General features: G+C 42.7%; 3 protein-coding genes across 8 annotated transcripts; 2 read left to right on the forward strand and 1 right to left on the reverse strand.

The window, feature by feature from the left end:
- Positions 1-150: 150 nt before the first annotated feature.
- APH1A (aph-1 homolog A, gamma-secretase subunit) lies at positions 151-4,031 on the reverse strand. 3 transcript variants are annotated; one of them, XM_074263369.1, is made up of 7 exons: positions 3,608-4,031; positions 2,716-2,886; positions 2,488-2,561; positions 2,151-2,273; positions 1,823-1,950; positions 1,464-1,587; positions 151-1,137 (listed from the first exon to the last, which is right to left on the reverse strand). In XM_074263369.1, the coding sequence occupies exons 1-7, from the start codon at positions 3,718-3,720 to the stop codon at positions 1,073-1,075; spliced, it is 798 nt and encodes a 265-aa protein (XP_074119470.1). In that variant the 5' UTR covers positions 3,721-4,031; the 3' UTR covers positions 151-1,072. The 3 variants fall into 3 exon arrangements, with proteins under 3 accessions (XP_074119470.1, XP_074119472.1, XP_074119473.1); XM_074263371.1 differs by lacking the exon at positions 3,608-4,031 and adding an exon at positions 3,040-3,107; XM_074263372.1 differs by lacking the exon at positions 2,488-2,561 and having other exon boundaries at positions 2,716-2,750; positions 3,608-4,025.
- Positions 4,032-7,856: 3,825 nt separating this feature from the next.
- C4H1orf54 (chromosome 4 C1orf54 homolog) lies at positions 7,857-18,806 on the forward strand. 3 transcript variants are annotated; one of them, XR_012481421.1, is made up of 8 exons: positions 7,874-7,934; positions 8,456-8,599; positions 9,722-9,805; positions 10,667-10,725; positions 11,273-11,371; positions 17,043-17,147; positions 17,735-17,821; positions 18,721-18,806. XR_012481421.1 is itself a non-coding variant. In XM_074263373.1 (7 exons), exons 1-6 carry the CDS (start codon positions 7,889-7,891, stop codon positions 17,819-17,821), a joined length of 480 nt encoding a protein of 159 aa, XP_074119474.1. In that variant the 5' UTR covers positions 7,857-7,888; the 3' UTR covers positions 18,721-18,806. The 3 variants fall into 3 exon arrangements, 1 of the variants encoding a protein (XP_074119474.1); XM_074263373.1 differs by lacking the exon at positions 8,456-8,599 and having other exon boundaries at positions 7,857-7,934; XR_012481422.1 differs by lacking the exons at positions 7,874-7,934; positions 8,456-8,599 and adding an exon at positions 8,126-8,148.
- A 1,975-nt stretch (positions 18,807-20,781) lies between these two features.
- Positions 20,782-24,340, forward strand: CIART (circadian associated repressor of transcription). Of its 2 annotated transcripts, none has more exons than XM_074263375.1 (6): positions 20,782-20,865; positions 21,525-21,931; positions 22,141-22,216; positions 22,575-22,653; positions 22,784-22,898; positions 23,652-24,340. In XM_074263375.1, exons 2-6 carry the CDS (start codon positions 21,548-21,550, stop codon positions 24,183-24,185), a joined length of 1,188 nt encoding a protein of 395 aa, XP_074119476.1. In that variant the 5' UTR covers positions 20,782-20,865; positions 21,525-21,547; the 3' UTR covers positions 24,186-24,340. The 2 variants fall into 2 exon arrangements, with proteins under 2 accessions (XP_074119476.1, XP_074119475.1); XM_074263374.1 differs by lacking the exon at positions 20,782-20,865 and adding an exon at positions 20,886-20,996.
- The last annotated feature ends 771 nt before the right edge of the window (positions 24,341-25,111 follow it).

Genomic DNA, 25,111 nt, shown 5'->3' on the forward strand with positions numbered 1-25,111 from the left:
TAAAAACATTATTCTAAGAAGGGGTCCATTGGCTTCCTCAGACTGCCAAAGGGGCAGCTAAGAACCACAGAGATTAAAAAAAAAAAAAAAAAAAAAAAAAAAAACCCTGTGTAATATCTCACCTAGTTCCAAAAGCCAAGTCCCCATACATTGTTATAAAATCCTTTTATTAGTCAAAAATCACACTTACTTTGATTAAAAGGATGGGATATGCCAACCCCAGCAGAAAATAATACATTTTATAGAAAAGTCATTCCCTCTTTTTCCCCTCCCCATATCCCTCCCTCCCCATTAAAAACTAGAAAAAAATTCCTGCAGTCCCTCCACAAATCCTTACAGGCCATAACCCTCAGTGGCACTGTGGCCCTAGAGTACTTTGGGCTATCTTGAACTCTCTCACCGTTGGATAAAAATTATTAAGTTCCAGTCATCCCAGTTGCTGGGAAGAGAGAGACAGAGACAGAAAGAGAAAGAGAGACAAAGACAATGAGAAAGAGAGAGGGGGAGAAAGACAGGCGAGAGAGAGAGACAGAAAAAGAGAGAGAGAGAGAGACAGAGAGAGAGAGAGAGAGAGAGAGAGAGAGAGAGAGAGAGAGAGAGAGAGAGAGAGAGAAGAGGAATAGAGATTACTATCTCCCTAAAATACTCCTCATTCTACTCCCTAGGATCTCTGGCCAATGGGAGAAAAGGGAAAAGATGGTGGACAGAGGGAGTAGAAGAATTGGGAAAATAGACTAAAAAATTTTGAACGAAGCAGCTCCAAACTCCCCTTCCCCCAAAAGGCAGTTTGGAATCTTTGTCAAACCAAAAATTATTTCCCACAGACCTGAGAAAAAAAGAGATATTCAATTGGGGGGAGGAGGGAAAAGGGCAAAGGGGATAGCTAACAGGGAGCTTCTCTGATCCCTGTAAACCCCAATAACCTCTTTACCCTTAAGTACCCCAATTTCAATCTCCTGGGCAATGACTAAGCTAGGCCACCTCCCTTAGCAGCTGTCCATAGTTGGAGATGGAGAGAAAGGCAGGAGACAAAGAGGGTACCCCTGGCCCTCAGGGTTTCCCCCAGGTCCCCTCAGTCCTCGGGTGGGATGCGCAGGGCAGAATACACCATCACCCGACTGTCCTCCTGCCGTCGGCCTGCAGAGGGGAAGGGATGTGAGTCTTGGACAGGATGGGGAAGTGGAAGGACCCAGGGCAACAAGGGGTCCTCAAAGGGTGGGGAAAAATGGAGTTTCAAACCCTCCAACCATTGACCGGCTGTCCCCTGGCAGCTCCCGCTGTGGCCTAGAGAGCAAAGGTCAAGAGTGGACAAAGTGAAGCCCCTGAGGATGGGGAAGGGAAGGGAATTATACAAATAAGAGTAGCAGGGACACTAAGATAGGAGTGGGGCAGGGCTCAGTCTTAGGTAGTGGGCAGACAGGTGGTGGTCAGGCAGGCGATCAATCCAAGTGGTCAGTCCTTACACGAGAGGCTGCGCTGGATACTTCGGAGGGAGCCTCCGGCTGTGATGAATGCCCAGATCCCCATGGATAGAGTAACTGCATAGATGGGCAACAGGCTGGCTTCATACCAGGGATTCAAAAATGTCTAAGAAAAGAGAATAGGGATTGAAGTCAGAGGAAATGTCCTTTCCATTTCAACCGTAGCTACTCTGGGCCCATAACAAAAACTTCTTTAGACTTTTCATTGAAGTCCCCTGTCCTGCCTCAACAAAACTCAACCAGCGCTTCAATGACTATCCCCACCTAAATGTTGCTTTTCCTCTTACCTAGGTCCTCACATCCCTAATTCTCTTCCCCCAAGAAGCCCATTCCCAACTCACCAATCCTGATGTCAGTAGGTGACTACCAACAACCAAGCCCAAGGCCCAGTATCGTCTCCTCTCACAGGCATCAAAAAACACAATCCCCCAAAAGGTATGGAGCAAAATGAGGGCGGCTGTCAGAAATGCTGGAGAAAGAGAAGATGACCACCTGAAGTAGCTCTCCAACCCTCCTCTCTGCTGACCTCTTCTCAGTGGGGAGGTGGGGGGAGCATTCTGGACAATTTTCCAGGGAGAACTTAATGGAGTATTTCCCCTTCTAGTTGGACTAGATTCCATAACAGGAAGTGCTGATGGACCAGGATAGAGATTAGGGAACGGGTCTTACCTGAGGTTAAGAAGTAATACGGTGAATCTCCATGAATACCAACCACACCTGGACCAAGAGCATCCGCCAAGATGTTGATAACGGAAAAAACGCCACTGATGATGCCGAAAGACAGACCAGAAACTAGGGAAATGGGCAGTCAGCAAGGTAAGGAGGGGCAAGGACCCTTCACCTGACTTCCTACTTTCTCCCCCTCCCCCAGCCACTCATCCTCTCAATCCCACTGCCCCAGACTTTAGTGGAAGGGTCTGGCAGGGAAAGGGGAGGGATGAGAGGCTATGGAGACTTTCTCGGGAGGGGCCCAAGTCACTCCACTGGTCACCCCTCCCTGGCTCACCATAGGCCATCTGGCGGATGGAGATGGGAGATCTTCCGTCCTCACTCAGCGATGCTAAGCCCTCATCTGCCTTCCTGGTGGGGATATGAGGGAGGGTGGGGGGGCTCCTTTCCCCCAGGGCCCTCCCACAGCCCTCTCCCACCCCAACACCTGTCCCGACCTCCCATAAGTCCCCTCCTGTGCTCCCTCCAAGGCTGTGACCCACCCACCCAATGTCCCCTCCCTTACTTAAGGAGCTTGTAGTAGGCAAATCGGAAAACCTCCTGAAGCAGGACAGAAACTGCAGCCCCAAAGATGAGGAGGCCATATTGGAGCCGGGCGTCCGACTGATCAGTCACATGGACCAAGATGAACCAGACCACGGAGGCCAAAAGTAGTGAGACCAGCCAAAAGAACGCTCTGAGGGAGAAATCAGAGGGGAGAAATCAGAGGGGAGGAATCAGAGGGGAGAAATCAGAGGGGAGAAATCAGAGGGGGGAAATCAGAGGGGAGGAATCAGAGGGGGGAAATCAGAGGGGAGAAGGCTTAACAGGGGGAGTCCCTCGGACGCACCCCGGAGAAGGGGAGTGTGGCTTCAGAGAGGATTTGCATGGGAGAGGAGGCATCGGGAATTAGGGAATGAAGAGGAAGAAATAAGACTGCCTTTTCCTTGCCATTAAAACCTTGGTCTCTGAGAGCACGGACTGATGGCCAGTGACAAAGGTCTGGGCAGAACCAAACCGGAGGCACCAGTGTGGGTGGGTGTGCCCATTTTAGGGGAGGGAAGGAGAAGCAGAGAGATTGGAACGGGAAAGGCAGGATTCCTGGGCCCTCCTTTGAGGCGTGGCTCCTCTGGGGTCAGCGCCCCTACTCCCCGAGAGTAATCCCGACCCGCGGAGGGGGGTCGCACCCCAGAAGCCTCCGGGGCCTTCAGCTTCCCAAGCCCAACGCCGAGACACTGGGAAGTGGGAGCTCTCCCGAATGGGAAGAGAGTAGACAAGAGGGAAGGCACAGAGCTCCCACACTTCCTCTCTCTGCCGGCACCCCATTTTCCTCCCATCGGATCTCTAGGTTCCCTTTCTTCCTCAGCCTCCGGCCGCCCCCCACTCCCACCCTTCCTCCCTTCCCCACACCCACTCACCCGGCCACCAGGATAATGACCCGGAGCGGGTCCCCCGCCACCGTGACCAGAAAAAGCGAGAAGGCCGGGCCGAAGGCCACGAAAGTACATCCGAAAAAGACCGCGGCCCCCATGGCCGGGCCTTGGGGTTGGGCAGGGGGAAAGGGGAAGGGGAGTCAAGGGAGGACAGGGACCTACAGGGAAGGGTTGGGGGGGCGGCTGGCCGGTGGAGAGGGTTGATTTCTGCCCCAGTAGGGGCACGGCGCAATGTCACCCCCGGGCCCCAGAGAGGGGGGAAGGGGCGGGGGGCGGGGGAGGGGGGGGACACGGACGCCCCAGCAGCAGGTCCGCGCGACTTCCCCTACGGAGGCCGAGTTGGGGACATCCCCAGGCCCCAGCCCAGCCCCATCGCCCTCCCTTCTTGTCCCCACCCCCCAAGGCCAATGGTGAGATGGTGGAAGGCGTGGCTGGTTTTTTTTTTTTTTTGTTAGGGAAGACTGGAGTATGTTGCATCCTGGGAATTGTAGTTCCTCGTCCCTTCGGTCTCTACTCCTCCCTAGGGTGTGGTTTAGTAATTTACGCCAGGTAGGGACAAAAGGAACTGAGTTGAACTTGAAGTGGGCATGGAGCCAGAACAGCGAGGTTCCCACTCCAAGCTTTTTTCTCACCTATTACTGAATCTTCTTGGGACTGAAGTTGCTAGCAAAGGGTAGTTAGGGCTTCCTCCGCCTTCGGGTGGGCTCTAGAAAGGTTAGGGAGGGGGGCGGGAAGAACGTCTAAAAAAATACCAAGAGTTTGGGGGCGTGTGTGGGGGGGGTCACAAGGGAAGATGGGGACGCGCATTGTTCTTAATTGAATGGAAGGAAATAGGTCCGGGCTACAGCAGAAAAGATGAAACTTAAGAGCTGCAGTGAAATTTACTATCATACGTGAGATCTGGCACCCAGGAAAGCGTCAGAAAGACTTTCGTCTGTGAAGGGATAGAAACAGACAAAGAGGAAAGAATGATCCTTGATGGACCAGATTTCAAAAGAAGTTTTATGCAGAACAAGAGCGTTTTCAGAACTACTGTACTGTGTGCTGTCTCTTGTTTGACAGCGAACAAAGAAACTCAGCCCCTTTCCTTCCCCTGCCCCACCTTTTGTGTTACACTTCCTTTATTTAGTTTCTGAAGATGTATTTTTGTGATATCTTGCTCTCCAGACTGATTGATGAAAGAACTGATAATCTGCACTACCACGTTGGGATGGAGCACAGTACTTCGTAAATAAATGTTTTTTGACTAATTGGAGTCACGAGATCTTCTAAGGGATTTTTCGGATGTTTAAAGAAATTTAGGGAAGCAGGGAAAGCCAAGGGTGTCATTTTTTTCTGGAATTCATATGAAGGACTATTGTCAGCGAATACAGAGAATAACCCCAGTCTATACAAGACAGGAACACAAAGCTTCAGGGGAGCAAGTAACTTAGGGAGTGAAAGGTGCAGTATCTTCAGAAAGAGAGGCAGGCTGATCTGTTCTTTCTTCCAGTCTGTGGAGAGGAACTTAGTACAGGGTTAAGGAGAGGCAATAGTTAACCAGAAAGTCAGAAAGGAAGTTACAATTGTGCTTAGGAACTTTTATGGGAAATGTTTGGGGATCTAAACAGTGGAATCATCATCACATGATGGTAAATAAAGTGGAAGAGAAACCCAGAAGATCTCTTCCTCCACCAGACTAATCGATCCTATTCTTCTCCTCATCTGTTTGTGAGAAGGAAAGAACTTCACTTTTTTAGCCTCCAAATTGATGGTCAATAAAAGAAGGGAAATATCCCAATTCTTTGCAAAAGTGAGGACAAAGGATAGGAAAAATCCATATTGTGATAGACAAAAGCTTAATGATTAATTTATGTTAGAGTAACTAAAGTAAATCTATTTACTTCAGTAAATACATACAAGTGTGTACAAAGTACATACAAGAAATGTAGGTACTTTGACTGTAACTATGTCTAGCAGCACTTTTCATTTGGTTCCTGAACAAAACTTAGTCAACCCAGGTAGCAATACTTTAAATGGACTTTAAGAATAAAAAATCCTGGGGCAGCTAGGTGGAGCAGTGGATAGAGCACCATTCTTGAACTCAGGAGCACCGGAGTTCAAATCTGGTCTCAGATACTTAACACTTCCTAAATTCCTAGCTGTGTGACCCTGGGCAAGTCACTTAACCCCAGCCTCAATAAAAAATAAAAAATCCAAGAATTTTGGAGTAATTAATAGTCAATTTATTAATTAGGCTTAGCCAGCAATTGGTTAATGGTGTCTTTTAGTAACTAAAGACAACCAGTAAGACTCTGAATACCTTAAATGCCTTTGGTAAAGGGGAATGCCCCTGACAAGAGAACCTTGATTGGTGGACATTTAATGAGTAGGTGAGCTAGAAGTCTGTAGCTTCTCCTGTTTAGAATGTGGTATAATCAGGAGATGACAGCCACCTCCAGCAATCTGGACAGGGGAATCCATCTCCATCCAGACCATTCTGGTTATTTTTCCCCTCCATGATCTGGATCGTCCTAAAATCTAATAGAGGGGTACAAAGATAAGGCTCCATTCCCTGAAGAAAGAATTCACCTAGACTAGTTTCTGTTTATACTCTAAACAGAAGTTAGGTCTTCTGGTTGGGTGGGATGCTGCCCAAGATTGAAGAGCATGTTGGTTGAAGACTAAAAGCAATTTCATCAATCAGTCATGTCCTTCAGAGACAGCCTTTTTACAGGGGCTGGGCCTTAAATGGGGAAGGGGAAGGAAAGCCTAGATCTCACTTTAATAATTGGTTATTAATTTAATAACAAACTAATTTCTCCCACCTTGCAAGAACTCTTGTTTGCATCTTGTTCATTCATCTGATCATTAAATGCTGAAGGTTGTCTGCAATATTTTATTCTCCATTTTGTTTTGATTTGTTTTTATCAATTATTAAATACCTAATAAAATAAATGTGTTAATAAACAAATAATGACTTGTTAATTTCAATGAATTATATTTCATAAATGGAAGGACAGTCTGAAGTAGTGGATAGAGTTCTGGCTTAGAACCAAAAATTTGGATTTGTATCGTGACTTAACTGTATTAGTGGAAAAATCACTTAACAACTGAGTGTGTTTCTTCAGTTTTACAATGAGGATAATGCTTTTTTTTTTTTTTTTTTACCTACTTTGAAAGGTTGTTGTTTTAAGAAAAGTGAATTGCAAACTTTAAAGCACCATATTAATGTAAGTAGTTATTAATTATAGTAGCTGTCGTATAATTGACATGACTCATTGTGTTAATAGAATGAATTAATTCAAAGTAAAATCTTATGAAGTAAAATATAAAATATAGAGGTTGTGTGTAAATAAACTGTTAATGTTGCATAGGGACAAAATCAGAAATTGTCCATAAAACCTATAAAGAATTCAATTTTTTGGGAAAACTATTGCAGACTCTACTCAAAACACCACATTAAAAGAACTGACAAGGCTTAAGATAGTACCACCTACTCCTCCCCCCCAAAAAAGCCACCAAACTTTGGCATTCCATGGTGATACAAACTTCAAGGTGGGGGATAGTGAGCAACATCCATGGACTATTTCTACAAATGGAACCAGCAAAAAAAAAAAAAAACCCACAAAATTATTTTGGTGGCAGAGGATTCCTTAGAATATCAATAGGAATTGCTGAATTCTGGAGAGACCTCTAATTTTCAATATCACTAAAATTTGTCTGCCCCAAATTTTCAATAGCTGTGAACATTATTGCATGCAAAAAAATGTGCGTTTATATTTTTGAATATTTTATTTTTCCCAACTACATGTAAAACCAGTTGCATTTTGTATATTTTTCATATGAGTGTCTCCACATGTAATGTGCATGCTTGACAAGGACTGATAAAACTTTTTAGCAAATGGTCTCTTGATAGTTAATACATTTTAAAAAATAAAATTCCAAACCTATAAGTGATTTAATCTAATTTGAATTAATTCTGATTTTGGAGTTTGAATAGTGGGGGGGAGAGGTGAAGAGAGAACTCTAGGGTAGTCCATTCTAGGACTAATCTATCTACTCCTACTCAAATCCCACCTGGTTTGGATAATCCCCTTTGAACATTCAGTTAGTTTGTGATGGACCAAGGAGCTAGGACCATGGCAAAGAAAACTTCAGTTTTGATTACTTCCTGCTTGAGGGGACTGGGAGGGGAGGGGGAGAAGAAGAGGGAAGAGAAGTACAGATGTAATTTCCTTTTTTTTTTTTTTTTTTAAACTTCACTGCTCTGAGTCAGAAGCCAGAATGGATGTTCTACTTATAGTCATAGCTGCTGTGCCGCTCATCTTGGGTAAGACCATTCCCTTCTCTAGTCCTTACCAGAATTCTATGTCTAGTAGTTAGGGAACAAGTTGGGAAAGAAGATGAAAGGTGAGGTGAAGATAAAGGGTGAAGAAAAGAATGAGACAAGAGGAACATTTCCATTTCTCATCACTAATTAGTCTTCTGGTTCCAGAATCTAGATGGAGGACATCAGAATAAAGAAAATAGTAAATCCAACTTAGGTAAGAAAAGCTGAGAAGGGTAGAAATTACGGACTCAGAGAGATTTCAGGAAAAAAAAAGGAAAGAAAAAGAAATCACTATTCTCTGTCTCCAAAGAAAGGCAGAGCTAGAAAAGGCAGGGTGAGGTTAGGGTGGGTTAAAGTAACTCCTTTGCTGGAAAGTAAAAGACTCCTATTTAGGTGAGGTTTGCACTCATAGAGAAGATTGTTGACCATGAAGATTAGGAGGATAACTGTCTCCTTCCCTTCCCTTCTTTGTTTCCCAGTCAGCCAGGTGTGTCTCAATGTTTCCTTTCCTCTTCCTCCAGATTCCTGTGTTATTAGCTTGAGGGTGGATAGCAAAAGACCTGCATCTACAGACTAAAACACAACAGGCAGAGCTGAAAGAAAATCTTGAAGATGATCTAATTCAATTTCCTCATTTTACAATTGAGGAAACTGAGTCCCATGAGGTTAAGTGGCTTGTTTACATCATACGGATAGTTAATGACTAAGTTCGACTCTACTAATATTCCATTCTGTAAACTTTCCTTGCTTTTCCGTTCTGTGTATGTGCTTCAAACAAACACCAGTTCTAGAAAGGAAATGTGGCAGAATAAATAGAATTCTGGACTTAAGGGTCAGGAAGACTTAGATTTCAATTTTATCTCTAGAATTTACTAGTCCTGTAGCCATGAGAAAGTTACTTACTCTTCTGAACCTCAGTTTTCTTAACTATAAAATGGGGATAAAAATACCTAATACCTATTTCATTCACAGAATGAGTATGAAGCTCAAATACAAATGTGAATAATATTCTTTACAAATCTTAAAAATATATGTCTATGTTTATATACATACATATACAATCTGTTATTAGAACTGTTACTTGAGGGTAGTCAGGATTACATGAGAACTTAATTTGGATGGAAGAAGATTTGTGTTGTGGGTTTTTGTTTTTTTTTAATCTCAGACCTCTCCCAGACCACTTTTTTATCTAGGTTCTTGGCAAATGAGAGACTATGTGGAATAAGCATTTTCTGCTTTGATATGATAACAATAATAATGGTACTTATAAAGTGCTTTAATATTTTCAAAATGCTTTGCAAGTGTTATATCATTTTTATCTTCTAAACAACTTTTAGAGGTGAGGGGCTATTATCCCCATTTCACAGATGAGGAAAATATGTCAGAGAGAGGTTATGAGAATTGTTGAAATTCACACAGTTCATAAGTGTCTGAAGTGAAAATTGAACTCAGGTCTTCTTGAATCCAGATCCAGCACTTAACTCAATGCACCATATAGGTGGCAAAGAGAATCACAAGCAACATTTCAGTCCTTACATCACAAACTCAGATCAGATTGAGCCGTTGATGCAGGATATGATGTTTGTGAGGAGGATTCCAAAGAAATCTGCTGGGGGCAGAACATGGAGAAAGTATCATAATTGTCTTTTGACAAGTTGATTCTTAGGGAAAGCAGCAGAATGGGAACTTCATAGGCTGAGTTTTATTTCCTGATGACTTCAGATTCTCAGTGGATTCTATATCTCAAAGGATATACCTCGTGACCCCCTCACTTTTGCCCATCTTAGGACAAGACTATGAAGAAGAAGACATATATGAAGAACTATATGAAGAATATCAGGTGGTCTATTATACAGTCACTCCATATTATGGTGAGTAAAATACTCAAAAAAGTAGAACACGATTTGTGCTAGAGCCTTCAGTACAACAGTCAGGCTCAAGTACAGTTAGGTAGTAGATAAATAAATCAGTAGTTATCCTATTTCTCTTTCTCTTTGGGGAAATCCAATACTATTAACCTAACTCACCCACTTCCCATTTTCATTTCCAAACTCTGAAGTAGGATCTAACTTAGTTCAATTGATTAATAGTCTCCTAAGTCTATGATGATTAACCTTTTGGAAACTGTATCATCATTCTCCCCTTCTTAAAGATATTTGTATTATCTCTTGTACATAGATGTGTTCATATACATATGTAGATGTGCAATGTCTACATATGCACATATGAGCTTTTTTTTTTCTTCCAGCTTATAAAAGATAAAAAATTTTTTGAACATTCAAGAATCTGTCAATGCACTATACAAGTATACATAAAGTTGAGGGGGGAGAGGGAAAGTAGTTAGGATTGAGCTTAGGAGAAGCTGGTTAAATGCATTAGAAGTTAATTTTTAAATTAAAATATAGGTGCAATAGTTTTTAGGAGGAACATTACTGCATATTTCTATGTGTTTGCTAATTTGGATACTTTTACAATTAAGGTAAACTCCAATTATATAATGTTTTCTTACATTGCCCATAGGAGTATGGCCAAGAATACTTGGAAAATTCCCATCTCAGCTCTTTTATCTCCAATGTCTGGGTCCCATGTTAGATTAGATTACTTGTTCATTTGATTGTGAGCTCTTTAAAGTCAGGACTATTTCACCCTTTCTATGAATTCCTAGCCCTTAGAGAGTGTTTGCTGAATAATAATCACTAATAAATAATTGACTATGTTATTTTCTTCCTCAGATGACTTAGGAGTTAACTTTACCCTTGACTATTCCCGATTTGAAGAAGAGGACAGGATGGTGAGTGACCTCCTGACCTGGAGAAGCTCTATGGAGGGTTTGAATGGGAATGTGGTTTAAAAAAAAAAAACAACCCAATTCAAGTATTTTAGCACCTTGCAGACACTGCTTTCCACCTAACCAATAGTTCTTTTCTTTCACATTTATTGCAAATATTATATAAAGATGAGTGGGATGACTAGTTACTGTGTTGAAATAAAACTGATTGGTAGACTTAAAATGAATCAGAATTAAAGAGAAACTGGGCAGCCGGCCAAAAAGGAATAGGGAACCTATAGGGAATTAGTAAAGAGGATGTGAGAATTCATTTAGTTTGTAAATACTATGAGAAAGGGTTAGTCTCTTTTTCAGAAGATCTAGGGAACTCAGAGCAGGTATTAATGGTTGAGGATGAACCATTTTGTATTACATTGAGGAGTTGGGGAAAGAGTGGTTTTGAACCTAAATCTTGGGGGACACTGAAAATAATGTTTGGGGAGGTTGTATGAGTGGATTGGGGGCAGTGAGTGGAGGAGTTAACCTTGTCTTCCAATTATACTCATGACAGAACACTGAGAATAAAACTGTAACTGAAGCAGGAGACAGGAAGATCTTGCAGACAATGAAAGAACTTCCAGGCAACGTCACACAGAAGCCATCAGAAAAAGTGGGTAATAGGGATGTAGAGCTCATCTAAGTATTTACCATGCCCAGGCTTGGGGCATGTAGAGGAGTGTTTATGGATTAATCTTGGAATTCTGGGGGAATCAAGTTTTCTTTTCAAATGAAATATTTATAAAGGACTTAGCACTGTGTAGGGCACAATATATGTGCTTAAGAATTGCTAGTTCCTTTGTCTTCTCTGGTTGGCAAAGTACTTTAGCACCTTACAGACACTGTTTTCCACCTAGCCAATAGTTCTTTTCTTTTAAAGATTTATTGCAAATATTATATAAAGATGAGGGGGATGACTTCCTTCAGTTCCATTTCTTTCTTTCTTTTTTCCCCTGAGGCAACTGAGGTTAAGTGACTTGCCCAGGGTCACACAGCTAGGAAATGTTAAGTGTCTGAGATCAGACACAATAGGACTCAGGTCCTTCTCATTTCAAGGCTGGTGCTCTATCCACTGAGCCATGTAGTTGCCTCAATTCCATTTCTTTTAAATTAGTATTTAAGAAGTGTCTAATGTGTGTTGTACATTATACTCGGTGTTATGGGAATATAATAGAGTATGCTACATGTTGGATTGTTCTTTTTTATATCTTTTTTCCACTTAGAAATTTACAAACTTATTGGAGAGATGAAACATGAAACAACAAAGAATAAGAGAATGCATATAATTAGAAGCCAAATTAATATAATCAAATGTCAGGATGTGTGATACAGACAATAAATGTCATAGATGAAAGGAGAACATAATTGGCTAGAGGTTTTAGTGGAGAGAATAAGGTTATAAAAATAGGAAGGATTTTAATAAATGGAAAGTAATGAAAAGGATATTCCAAGGGTAAAAGCCAGCAAAGATGAGGAAGAAATAAGTGTGGAATATGATCAGGGAGCAGAGTATAAGTATTAGGCATAACATGGGGTAGGTAAAATGGAGCTGGATTATTCAACGTCTTCTCCAATCAGGTGAAGGACCATAGTAATTAAGCGCTGGAAGAGACCTTAAATATCATCAGTTTGGATTAGGCTCTAATGAGTTTACTGTCCTGTATACTCAGTTCCACATCTATTAAATGAAATGGGGAAGAAAATGGCAAACGATTCTAGTCATCAAGAAAATCACAAAATTGGGTCATGGAGAGTCAGACATCACTAAAATGACTGACCAAACAATGCACATCTCAACTTTTTAAAAAAATTTGTTTTACTTGGAAAAACCAGTAAGAAAAAAAAAAGAAAAACAAAAGAGAATATTGTCATGTGCTCAGTAGAATATCAGGGAGGATTCAAAATATATAACAACAAATTACCAGATCAAGAAAGTGTATATATATAAAGTAGAAGAAATTATGTTCATGAATATCCATTTCTTCTTTATTTCCTTGTAAAGTGCCCTTTGGTTCTCTGTGTGCACCTTATTTACTTCTTGTTTCCCCCTTTCAAACCCCACAATCCCTAGCAAGCTAAAGTTAAGAAAAGATATATTTATATAGACACCCACACACACCCACACACACACATACATATACACACACACACACACACACACACACACACATACCCTACACACATACACATCTTTCCTATCCCTGCTGATTCTATTTAAATTCTGCTTCATAACTTCCCTTACTTAACTTAACCTCCCCCCACCCAAGGATCCTTTCCTTGTCTTCTTCCCTCACCCTTTGCTTTCCCATCCACCCATCTCTCCCTCCTTATTTCTTTATAGATTTTCATGGTATATATGTCCTCTTACCTGTTAAAACCATTCCCGATATGAGTAGGTTTTCAGAACTACCAGCCATCTTCCACTCTAATGCCTCTATATCTATTCTTCCTCTGCATCTCATTTGTATAACATGATTACTATTTTTACCTTATCTGTGCCAATCTTTCTTTTGAGCTATCCTATTGTTGATTTGAATCTTAAACATATAACATACATTTCCCCAGGGGGAAAAAAAAAGGATATAAGCAATTTGTCCATGTTTAAACAATTTGTCCATCTTGACTTCCTTAAAATGAACTTTGATATTGGTTCTTCTGTTTTAAATTTTCCATTAAGTTCAGAAGAACTGCAAGTTCATTGAATGTCCATTATTTCTCATTCAAAATTATAAATAATTTTACTGGATATGATATTTTTTGGCCACAGGCCTAGTTCTTTTGATTGTCAGTAGATATGATTCTAGGACCTTTGGTCTTTTATTGTGTCTACTGATAAGTCATATAATTCTAATTGTAGCTCCAGTGTATTTGAATTGTTTTTTTCTTATTTCTTGCAAAATTTTCTCTTTGATCTGAGGGTTTCAAAATTTGGCAATAATATTCCTGTGTGTTTTCCACAAAGGATCTTTTTAAGGTGGTGATCAGTGGATTTTTTCTATTTCTACTTTCTACTAGTACAATGTTAAATAATAGTGGTTATAATAGGCATCCTTGTTTCACCCCTGATATATCCAGCTTCTCTCCATTATATATAATGCTTGCTGTTGATTTTAAATAGATATGGCTTATTATTTAAAGAAAATCTCCCCTTATATTCCTACACTCTCTAGTGTTTTTAATAGGAATGAGTGCTGTATTTTGTTAAAAGTTTTCTTCTTTATCTATTGAGATTATCCTATAATTTCTGTATGGTCAATTATGGTAATAGTTTTCCTTATATTGAGTCAGCCCTGAATTCCAAGTTTAAATCCCACTTGGTCATAATATGTTATCCTGCTGGGGCAGTTAGGTGGTGAAGTGGATAGAGCACCAGCCCTGAAGTCAGGAGGACCTGAGTTCAAATGTGACCTCAGACACTTAACACTTCCTAGCTGTGTGACCCTGGGTAAGTCATTTAACCCTAATTGCCTCAACAAAAATAAAAAAATTTGGACAAATTGTTTTATATATATACATACATATTATCCTGCTGCTAAATTACTATAATTTCTTTGCTAATATTTTAATTTTTTGCATCAATATTCATTAGGGCTAAGTCGATAGACATCTTAAATTCAAGATGTTCAAAACTAAATTCATTTCCTCAAAACTGTTCCTTCTTCCAAACTTCCCTATTACTTTCAAGGTGCCATTGCTACCTTGATACCTGTTACCTGTTACTGTCTTCTCCCTGCTCCCCTCCCCCCATCCCCATGAATGTGTGTGTGTATTTCTACATCTCTCTCTTTCCTCTCTCCCTCTGTCTCTTTCCCCTACTTCTTCTCTCTCTCTGTCACTCTTTGTGTGTCTCTGTCTCTGTCTCTCTCCCCTGTCTCTTCTCCCTATTCTCTTTCCCTCTCTCTCTCCCTCCCCTTTTCTCCCTTGTTCTCTTCCTGTTGCCAAGGCTTGTTGAGGCCTCTCTTGCTTATGTTCCTTTTTCTTCTTCGACCCTGTCACTCTGAGATATAGGCCCTCATCTCCTCATGCCTATATTGCTGCAATAGCCTGCTGGTTGATCTGCTCACTCTAAATTTCTACCAAAATAATTTTCCTAAAACATAGGTCTGACTATGTCACCTCTGTACTCAATAAACTCCAGTGGTTCCCCATTATCTCTAGGATCAACTATAAAATCCTCTGTTTAGTGTTCAAAGTTCTTCATAATCTATCTCCTCCTCATATCCCTCCCAGAAATCCAGTCTTCTTCCATTTTTCACCTTACCACATATTTTTCAATACAGTGACACTAGTCTCCTTGTTATTTCTAAAACAAGTAACTCAATCTCTGGATTCCATGTCTTTTCACTGACTATCCTCCATGCATGGAATGAGCTTTCTCTCTGCCTCCTTATGTCTTCCAAGTCCCAGCTAAAATTATATCTTTTATAGGAAGCTTTTCCCAATCTCTCTTAATCTGATATCTTCCCTCTGGTCATCATTTCCTGTTTATACAGTGTATAACTAATTTTTATGAAGTTATTTGCATGTTGCTTCCCCATCAGATTGTGGAATTCTTAAGGGCAAGACATTCTTGCCTTTCTTTGTGTGCCCTGTGCTTAGCAAGTATTTTAAACATAGTAGGTGCTCAAGAAATGTTCATTGATTGACTGTAGATTGATGTAGAATGAATAATTTAAGGGAGGGTTCAAAGGAGAAAATGACAGGACTTAGAGATCTATCTTATATAGGTATGGAATTAGGTACAGGGAAAATTGAAGCTGACTTGTACATGACCTGGGATTATTAGGAATATCACCAAAATTGGTGATGACAATTTTGAATTGAAAAAATTGGGGTGTATTGGAGGGGGAGGAGAGGTGACTTTAGAAAGGGACATAATGAATTTGACTTTGGACAAGGTGAATAGACATTGATGACAAGACAATATTTAAATAGAAATATCCTAAAAACAATGGGAACAAAGATCATAATATAGGTATAGATCTGGAAGTCATAGGGTGTGTTTAAGGAAGACTGGTGCCTTGGATGAGGGTTGCTGGGTTCTTTACAGGGCTTCTTTCCACCTTTGGTGTCCACCTGATCTATCTAATCCTCATCTGTGGCTCCAAGAAGCTATAGTATGCATAGCGGCCACACCCTGATAAACCGTTTTGGCAAACCAGCAAAACTCTGAACCCTCCCGAGATATCTTGGGGTTTACTGGCTAGATTTCTTTCTTAAGGACATACCTTAAACCAAACCCAATCTGTTTCTCATTGGTCACCAATAGGTCCTCTGCCAAACCCCACTTGATCATTGTTTGAGTCCTAATGGACTCAGATTGAATGTAAACAGCAGTCATTTCTGCTTTGGCTAGAAACCTTGAGGGTCTTCCCCTCCAAGATAGTTTATTTATTTAGATTTTTTTTTGGGGGGGGACTTGTTGAAAGAGGAGAGTAGTTGTCTCAGTTGCTACCTATCTTTAATCACTGAATGGGCATTGCCTTTGTCAAACTGAGACCTGTTGAAGACCTTAGCTTAAAAAGGTCAAGGGAATCCAGGGCCATCTTAGTCATCCTGATCTATATCTGGCTGCTGGACCCAGAGGGCTGGAGGGGAAAGTGAGGCAGGTGACCTTACACAGCCCTCCTTCATTAATGCAATTCACTTGCATGCCATGACATCCCCTTCCTGATGTCAGGGAACTCTTTGAGAAGGAAGGACAAACAACAAACCAGGCTGAGGGTAACCAAGGGGTCTCAAACCCCATGGTGAGCTAGGAGAGTGTGTACCCCAAGCATGTAAAGACTTCCCTTGGTAGAATGGGCAGATAAGAACGATTTGTTCCAAAGGCCATTAAGGCATGTGAAGCAGATGCTGTGGAGAACTTAGAGCTTAGTTAGACATTAAAGATATCAGGGTCTCCACTGCCTTTCGAGTCATTACCAGTCTTCTTGATTCTATCCTGCCATTGGATAGTGGGGGCTCTAAGGAGAGATCGAGGCTGACAACTTTGTGCAACTCTGCTTCATTTAAATCCAATTTAGCTATGAGTCAGAATATATAAGCATGAGGTGATGGTTAAAGGCATAAAATGAGCTTGCCAATAATAATAGCTTATATTTATATAATGTTTCACATATTTTATGTAATTTGGACTTCACTACAATCTTATAAGGTAAGTGGTATGATAGTTATTATTTCCATTTTGTGGATAAAGAAACATCTTTTAGAAAGGTTTTAAGAGACCATGTAGAGATTAAGCAACAGAGTAAGGAGTTAAATTCAGATCTTCTGTGTCCCAGGCCAGTACAATGACCACTACACCAAAAGAGACATTATATACGAAGAACTGGGGCCAAGAAGGAAAAGAAGATGGCCTCAGAGACAAAGAAGGATCTACCAAAGAGGTAGGAGAACTAAGATAATGATGCATCTCAGAGGAAAAGGGAGAGCAGAATTTAAAGCAGAGAGATGTTCAGTGACTTCACTACAGAAAGACTGAGATTAAGAACTGAGAAAAAGTGATTAGATTTGGTTAGAAGGAAGTATTGGTAATTGGAAATGGTGGTTTCAGCAATACAGTGATGGTGGAAGTCAGATTGTGGGCCACAGAGGAAGAAGTGGGTCATGATGTATATACATAAACTGCTCTTTTGAGAAATATAGTGGTGAAAGGAGAAAGAAAAGAGAAGGAACAATGTCTGGAAGAAATGACAGACTCCAGCAAGAAGGAATCTATGTATCTGAAAATTGAAAGGAAGGAATTAGAGAAAGAAGGAAGTTTCTGAAAAAATGAGGAGGGTGCTAACGCCTATTATTCAGAGGCAGTAAGTGATATATTTTCCTCTGTACACAGAAAAAAGGAGAGGATGAGTATAGAGGTGAAGCTCTTTTCCTAGGGGTGGTGGGCCTCCTAGCCATATTTCTGCCAGTAACCAGGTAGAGTATGGAAGGATTATATGTGTGTGTGTGTGTATGTGTGTGTGTATTTTAGGAGCCTTCAGCTGGGCCCATTCTGCAGTATCACCTCCCACTCCTCCTTCTGCCCTGGGTTCTGCTGAGTTGGATATTGCTACTTTAGGTGAGAGATCAAGATAATTATTCTCAACAAAATAAAACAGGGAACGTTAAACTAGCTCTTCCAGTGTTCTCAACATAACACATCTAGGAAGGGGATGGGAGTGTGTTTTGGGGACTGGAGGCTTGGGAGAGGAAGGGTGAATGGGAGGAGTGGGCTAACAACAGGAGATATCATGTTTAGATAACAGGAAAAGATTGTTCCAAGGAGATAATGGGATAATCCTGGAAGAATGTCCTGAAATGAAAATGTGGCTCAGATTGACTTTAGGACTTCCTGGTCTCCATGCAGAAAATTGGATAAAATAAGATTTTGAGTACTCTTTGCCAGTTTGGAGAGTTAGAACCAATTTCCAGCTGGTCCTGGCACAGACATGACAGATATAGATAAGTAATGGGTGAGGTTCCTACTGAGGTGAAGAGTTAAAGGGCAAAGTTCAGCAGCAAAAGAGATTCCCTATTGGTTAAAATAAGGTTGAGGGAATTAAAAAAAGAAAGAGGAGTGAAAACATATTACAGAAGAGGAAATTGCAGCTAAGGAGTTAAAGGTGAAATTCTGTGGGAAGTTAACCTGAAGAAAGGTAAGAAGGAAGTCATGGAAATGAGAGTTAAAAAAGACATCTTTTCTATGAACTTCCTCATACAGGATAAATTCTATGGAGGATGAAGAAAAGGAAAGTAACATGTCAGATCTATAGTCTGGAGTGGGGAGAAGGGTGCCTGGGCGGTTAATCCTGTTCCAAGGATCAGGGTTCAGATTTCCCCCTTGCTCTATTACCTGTGTAATATCCCAGCAAACTGCTTAAAACTCTGTAGGCCTAAATTTTTCCACCTGTAAAATAAGACCAAATGAATTCTAAGAACTTCCAGCTTAAGATTTTTTTTCCCTTCTTTTCTTTCCAGGAGAGAGAAAACTGCTATGACTTTTAAGGGGGGTCTGGGATGCAGAAATTGAAAGAGGAAATAAAGAATCACAACCACAAACATCATCTGATTGTCCTTCCACTTGGGATATAGGCATATTGTTTCTTAGGCCATTGGGGTGGGGATTGGGAAGGGCAGGGAGGTGAGCTGTGATTTTCTGGATCCCCTTCACTTTGGAAGGGAAAACAATTTTCTGTCTGTTACAATCTCTATATTGTCTCATATTTTGAAGTTTGTTGATACAGTATCTTAATTAGAGCAGTCAATTACAGCTTTGTTTCAGGCACTAAAACATAGAGAGCATTTTTAATGTAGCAGTTTAGAAGTAACTGTTTAGCAGCTACTTAGCAAAGATTATTGAGCTTCCTCCCCATCAGTAGCCCCCAAAATGAGCTTTCCCCAGCGCCAGTCCTTATGCTACTCACTATTCTCAAATGCATTGAAGATACATTTCTTTAACTTGCTTAGCTGCAAAATAACTTCTTATAACTCTGGATATACGGTGAAAGTTAGGCCTTTCACCTTTGCTTTCCAATTTGGTGCTATTGTTGTTGAGAAGTGGAGTATATGTCAAAGGAACAAAAGACATTGCCCCGCGCTCCTGGCCTGGCAGAATTTTCTTTTGTACCCCTCGTTATGTATGCTAAGGGTAATTGTGCTTCCCCCTTGTGGCAGCTTCAGGAACTGTCACCCCACGCTAGACTTTTCCAACTCCGAGCCCACCCCCAAGGTTCAGATAATTTGAGCCGAAAGGGACTTGGGAGATCGAGTGCAGATTCTTCGTTTTACTGATGAACAACTGAGGCGAGAGAGATTAAATGTGACGGGCCAAGGGTCGCACAAATAGTGGGTGTCAGCGGCAGCCTACGAACCCAACTTTCCCTGCCTGCCAGCCAAGCACTCCTGCCCAAGAACGGGGAGATGCTGTTAGAATCCTCTCAACTTCTCTGCTGCGAGTAGCTCCTGTTCAGACGGGTCAGCCCGCCTCACACAGCCTCTCTGAACCCACATCCCAAAAGTCAGGCTCATCCCCGGGACCCAATGGGGGAAAAAGATGACCACTGCCCCCTTTCCCCTCCTCCACCAGGGAAAAGCTCCCAAACTGGGAGGGGACAGGGGGGAAGGATCTAGTCCGGGTAACGGGCGGGGGAGGAAAAAAAACAAGGAGTGTGAGGTCCTCTGGAGCTCGGACAAGGGTCCGAGGTGGGGCACGCAAGGCACCAGTATGTGTAACGTGTGCTCTCTCGGGTTATGTAAGGAAAGTGCTAACTGCCTCCAGTCCGGGGCTTGCGAGAGAACGCCGTGTTCCCATCGCTAGTCCCCGCCCTGCTCTGCCCGCGGAGTACCGAGACACCCAGCTTGGCGGGAGGGCGGGTTAAGGAGATGAGGGGAGTCACGAGTCCCAGGCCTGGGAGTATGACTCTACGCCCAGACACACCGTGTCCCACAGTCGGCCGGTCCCACACGTTGCAAACCCCGGGTTGTCTCCTTTCCACGTGCAATTCCAACAAGCACACTGCTGGGGGCGGGGAGGGAGGGGGGAAACAATTCCGGGGGCGGAGCCTGGAACTCCAGAGCCGCACCTCGGCTCTGGAATACCCCTCCCTCGCCCACCGCTTTGGCACTCCAGACGGCCCTCCTTCCGCCCCCAGCCGTGTGTGTGCTTTTTCTTTGCAGGCTCCGCACACTTGAGACTCTCGGGCCCCAGCCCTTCACCTCTTCGCCTAGATCTAGCCAGTCCGACTCCTCCTTGCCCTCCTTTTCGGTCTTTCCTACCTCCCCCTCCCCTTTCGGCCACCGGGTGCTCCTTCTAAGCCGCATGTAGGGGCGGAGCACGGTATTAGTCTCTCCGGGCCAATTGGCGCTGGGTCGTCCCTTCATTGGCCGAGCCCCTGTGTACTAAGCCAATGAACAGGGGGTGTCGTCATGGGCCGGTGAACAAAGGTCACGTGTTCCCGGCTCTCTAGCCAATAGGAGGATAGAAATCGGGTGCGCAGGGGAAGGCACGTGCAGAGCTGCACGTGTCGGGATGGGGGTAGGGGCGGGACCTGGCTAAGGAGACGCGGAGGAGGGAAGAGTAGACCAGGTGCGCTAGTGAGAGTCTGGGACCGAACTGGAAGGTTGGTGAGTATCTCGCGCGCCCTAGAACTAGCCGCTTTGGGGTGGCTGGGAGAGAATGGGTCTTGAGAAAGGAAGGAATCGAATAATGACTCTGGGTTGGGGATGCGTTATGAAGCTGGCACAGACTGGAAGAGGTCAGTGATAGGGATTTTGAGATTTTGGAGATTTCCGGGGGGGTGCGGAGTCTCCTCGACCCCTCCTTGTGTTTTGGGGGGCTTCCGGAGGTGCGAGTGGAAAGCGCTGGACCTATGTCTCCCGATCACGGCTGCTTGTAGTGCCCTGCACCTGCCCCCCTCCCAGAGAGACTGGCACAAGCTTGACCAAGAGTCAAAGAAGAATAAGGGTGACAGTCCTAGTAGACGTAGGAGGACAATGTGGTGGTGGATCTAACCAACATTTTCCTTTCGACTTAGGAAAAAGAGTATAGAGAAACCATCATTCTGGAGGCGGCTTCTCCGGGGGAGCTTTTGAGTCATTCCCACCCAGCATAGATGACAGGATGACTTTTCTATTGCCTCCACGATAATTTTTAGTTTGCTTTTTTTGGGGGGAAGGGGGAGGGAAGGAAGCGTGTCCTAATTCCACTTCTTCCGCCCTGTATCCACTCCATCAATTTCCCCAAACCTGAGACGCAAACTCTTTGTTTTGTTCTTCAATTGCAGACCTACTACAGCAGCTGCCCTTAATGTCCATCCCCAGCTTTTCTGGAAACATGGAGTCTCCATCTAGTATTTCCCTCTACTCCTCTTCTTCCTCTTCCCCCTCCGGGGTGGAGAGTGCCCTCAGTGACTCTGGCTTTCCCTCAGATAGTGAGGGAGACTACAAGGGCGCTCATGGGCCCAAGTTGGAGGCTGGTTGGCAAAGGGGAAATCAGTGGCTGGGCCCCCTTCGACGTTGCCGACGCCCCCTGAAGTCCAGCGGTCGACAGGCTGCATCTTGCCTAGAAAGACCTGGCGTGGCTTCTCCCAAGGCTGGTTCCGGAATGAAAAGATCAAGAGACAGCGAGGAGGAAACCTGTCTGAACGTCCAAAATCCTCTTACAGAAGGAGATCGGCTCTTTGCTCAGAAGGTTAAAAAAAAAAAAAAAAAAAAAAAAAAAAAAAAAAAGGAGGGGGAGGGGGGGGAACTGAAGCCCTGTTATTTTGTATCTTTTCTAAATTGGTTTAGGACTCTAACTGGATTGTTACCGGCCCACTTAAGTCAGAGTCCCTGGATGTGAAAGAACTTGTTTTGTTAGGGTGCCTTTGGATCTGTAACTTTGAATCTTTTTATCCTTAGTGTAAAGAGCTCCAAGGATTCATTCGCCCCCTCACGGACCTGTTGAATGGGCTGAAGATGGGCCGCTATGAGAGAGGTAGCTATTTATCTTTGTCCATCTGTTCTGCTGTGTTACTCATTCCGGCTGTGTCCATGTCATTGCCAGAGTGGAGTTAGGCTAGTGTGGCTTCTTCCTTTTTGTCTCTGAGATAATTACAATAGCTGAAAGTAATCCTATCCCATCCTATCCTTAAGTACTATAGCTTCTTCAGCAGGCTAAAAGCTTGGATGAGTTTATTAGTCTCCAAAAGGCTTGTTATGGAATAGAAGTGCACCCCTCCCCTTTTGCCCTTCCTTATTTTCTCCAGACAAGCTAAAAATTTGTTCCTTTCACTCTCTTCTCAAACCTGAAATCTTTTAATCCTTGGCATCTCTTTCCCTTCATTTACATTTAGGATTAAGCAGTTTTCAACAGAGTGTAGCAATGGATAGGATTCAGCGAATTGTAGGTGTCCTACAGAAGCCTGAGATGGGGTAAGTTGCCCTGCTTTTTCCTTTGTCTGACCCAAATTAAAGTGTGATATCTCCCTAATCTTGGTTTCTTATTTCTTCTGCTTCTGAAATCTCTATTTTTAAAAATTTTTTTTTCTTTTTGCCTTTGCAGTGAGCGTTATCTGGGGACCTTGTTACAAGTAGAGGGAATGTTGAAAACCTGGTTCCCTCACGTAACTTCCCAGAAGTCATCCCCAGAGGATGGGAAGCACAAACTTCTTTCTAAGGTGAGAACTTAAATATTATTGGATAGTGTGGGAGGACTGTATGTAGAGTGGGATTCCATTTTATCCTCGAACCCTTCTTTTTTGATATGAGCCTTGTCAGGAAAAAAGATCTGCTTCTTTATCTCCTTGCCCCCCCTACTTTATACATTGGTTTATTTTTATCTCTGGGAAGTTTTTTGGCATCAGTCTTTTCCTTTCAACTGTAGGCAAAAACATAAGATATCCTTTTTTCCTCCAATCTGACTTTGCTGTAGAACAGACTAAGGGTTTTTTGTTTTTGTTTTTGTTTTTGTTTTAATTAGTGGATTTGCCACATAATTCCTTTAAATTGTACAACTCGATAGCCTATTTAAGAATAAGCCTTAGATTGCAAAAATCTCATTAGCACACTGTGTGATCTTGGCCAAGTCATTTGAACTTCTTTGAGTGTCATCTTCCTCAGCTGTGAAATGAGAGGCTTGGACAAGGTGACCTCTGAAATTCTTTCCCTATCTAAATCTCTGCTCCTATAGCTCAAAACTTTCATCCATGCAAGAGGCACTTTTTGTATACACCAAGAACTGGAAAAGTAATTGTAGAATGCAGAGTAAAAGATTGCAATTGGAAGGGAGTCAGGGACAACTGTGTTGTCCTTGAGAGGTTTGGGATTCTGGCTTTAGGGTCTTCCTGGTGCTTCTTTCCATCTCCAGAGAAAAAGCAGCTTTTTATGGCTTAGTCACTCACTACTTTCTCTTCCATCCTTCTGATTCCCAGCGCTTGGCCAGCAGCCAGACCTATCCAACTGGTACCTCAGCTGATATCCCCAGAAGGGAGATAAACCAGATTCAGCCAAGACATCTGGATCAAGGAAAAGAAAAGTTGCATTCTCAAGAACAAGAGGCGGCCCAACTCCTCCCAGAATGGCCAGCCATGAACTTGACCTGGATCCACACATCTCCCATCTGCAACCCACCTCTCAGTTCCCTTGGCTCAGCTGCCTTCAGCCATGGCCTTTTGGGTCCTGGTGCCAGCTTTGGGGTTATTCTCTTTCTTCAGCCTGGAACACAATCTTTAGCATATTCAGCACCCACCACTCCTGTTCCTGCTGCTACAATGTCTCCTGTTCTCTGTGAGGGTCCTAAGGATCTCCCTGAAGAAGGGCCTCGTTGCTACAGTTTGCCAGCTTCTCTAGCATCCACCTCATTGACCTCAGAATGGAACCCTACTCTGTCCCCACCCTGTTTACCTATGGTGGCCAGAGAGATGGTAACTAGAATGGATGAGAAACAGGCCCTTAATTTCTGTTGATGTCCCAGTTTTCCCCATCCCAACTATAAGACTATCCTCCCTGCTCTGGTTTCTATTTTATGTGTTATTTTTTTTTTTATTTTATTTTTTGAAGTGTGTATATTTGTGCTGAGGGGATAAAAACCCTCTCTGATTAAAATAATTTTACACCTGAATTATTTGTTGATTTGAGGAGGCAGGACATCTTCGTAACATTCTTTGCTATCCTGCACGCACATACACACACCAATCACTTCTACTTCCAACCAGCCTTTTATTTTTAACTGGAAAGTAGAAGCAGAAGAAGTTGTTTAAGATGTTTCCTTGTACTACCACTCCCTTCAGAAGTATCTTCTTGGGAACTCTCAGTTCAAATGTGTGTTTCTCCAGGACTACCATCTTCATTTTTATTATTTCTTTGACCCAGATCAACAGCAGCTCCTGCTACTGTGGACTGGCCATTTACAGATGTTGATGCTTTGGGGTGTGTGTGTTGGGGATGTGAGTCTCATAAAATTGCTGCCAAGGTAAGGACGTAAGAGTTTAGAATATCCTCAGTTGGCTGCCAGTTCCTAAAGAAGGAGGAACTATTCTGAATTGTCAGGGCTGGGGTTCCCTCAGGCATGAGCTTTAACTACTAGATGTGGGAAGAAGCAAAGACTCTAGTTTGTTTGGTTGTGTCCAAGTCTTTGTGATCCTGTGAACCCTAGCACACTAATGCTATCATGAGATTTTCTTGGCAGAGATACTAGAGTGGTTTGTCATTCTCTTCTCCAGTGGATTAAAGCAAAAAGAAGTTAAGTGACTCAGCTAGGGAATGTCTAGGATCCCATTTGAACCCAGGCTTTCCAGACTCCAAACCTAATTCTCTATCCACTGAGCTACATGGCTGTGCTTCCCTCCAGCATGAGAAGCAGAAGTGTAGTTATGAGCAATTCTACATCTAG

Source organism: Sminthopsis crassicaudata, chromosome 4 (assembly GCF_048593235.1).
Source record: "Sminthopsis crassicaudata isolate SCR6 chromosome 4, ASM4859323v1, whole genome shotgun sequence".
Classification (NCBI taxonomy): domain Eukaryota; kingdom Metazoa; phylum Chordata; class Mammalia; order Dasyuromorphia; family Dasyuridae; genus Sminthopsis; species Sminthopsis crassicaudata.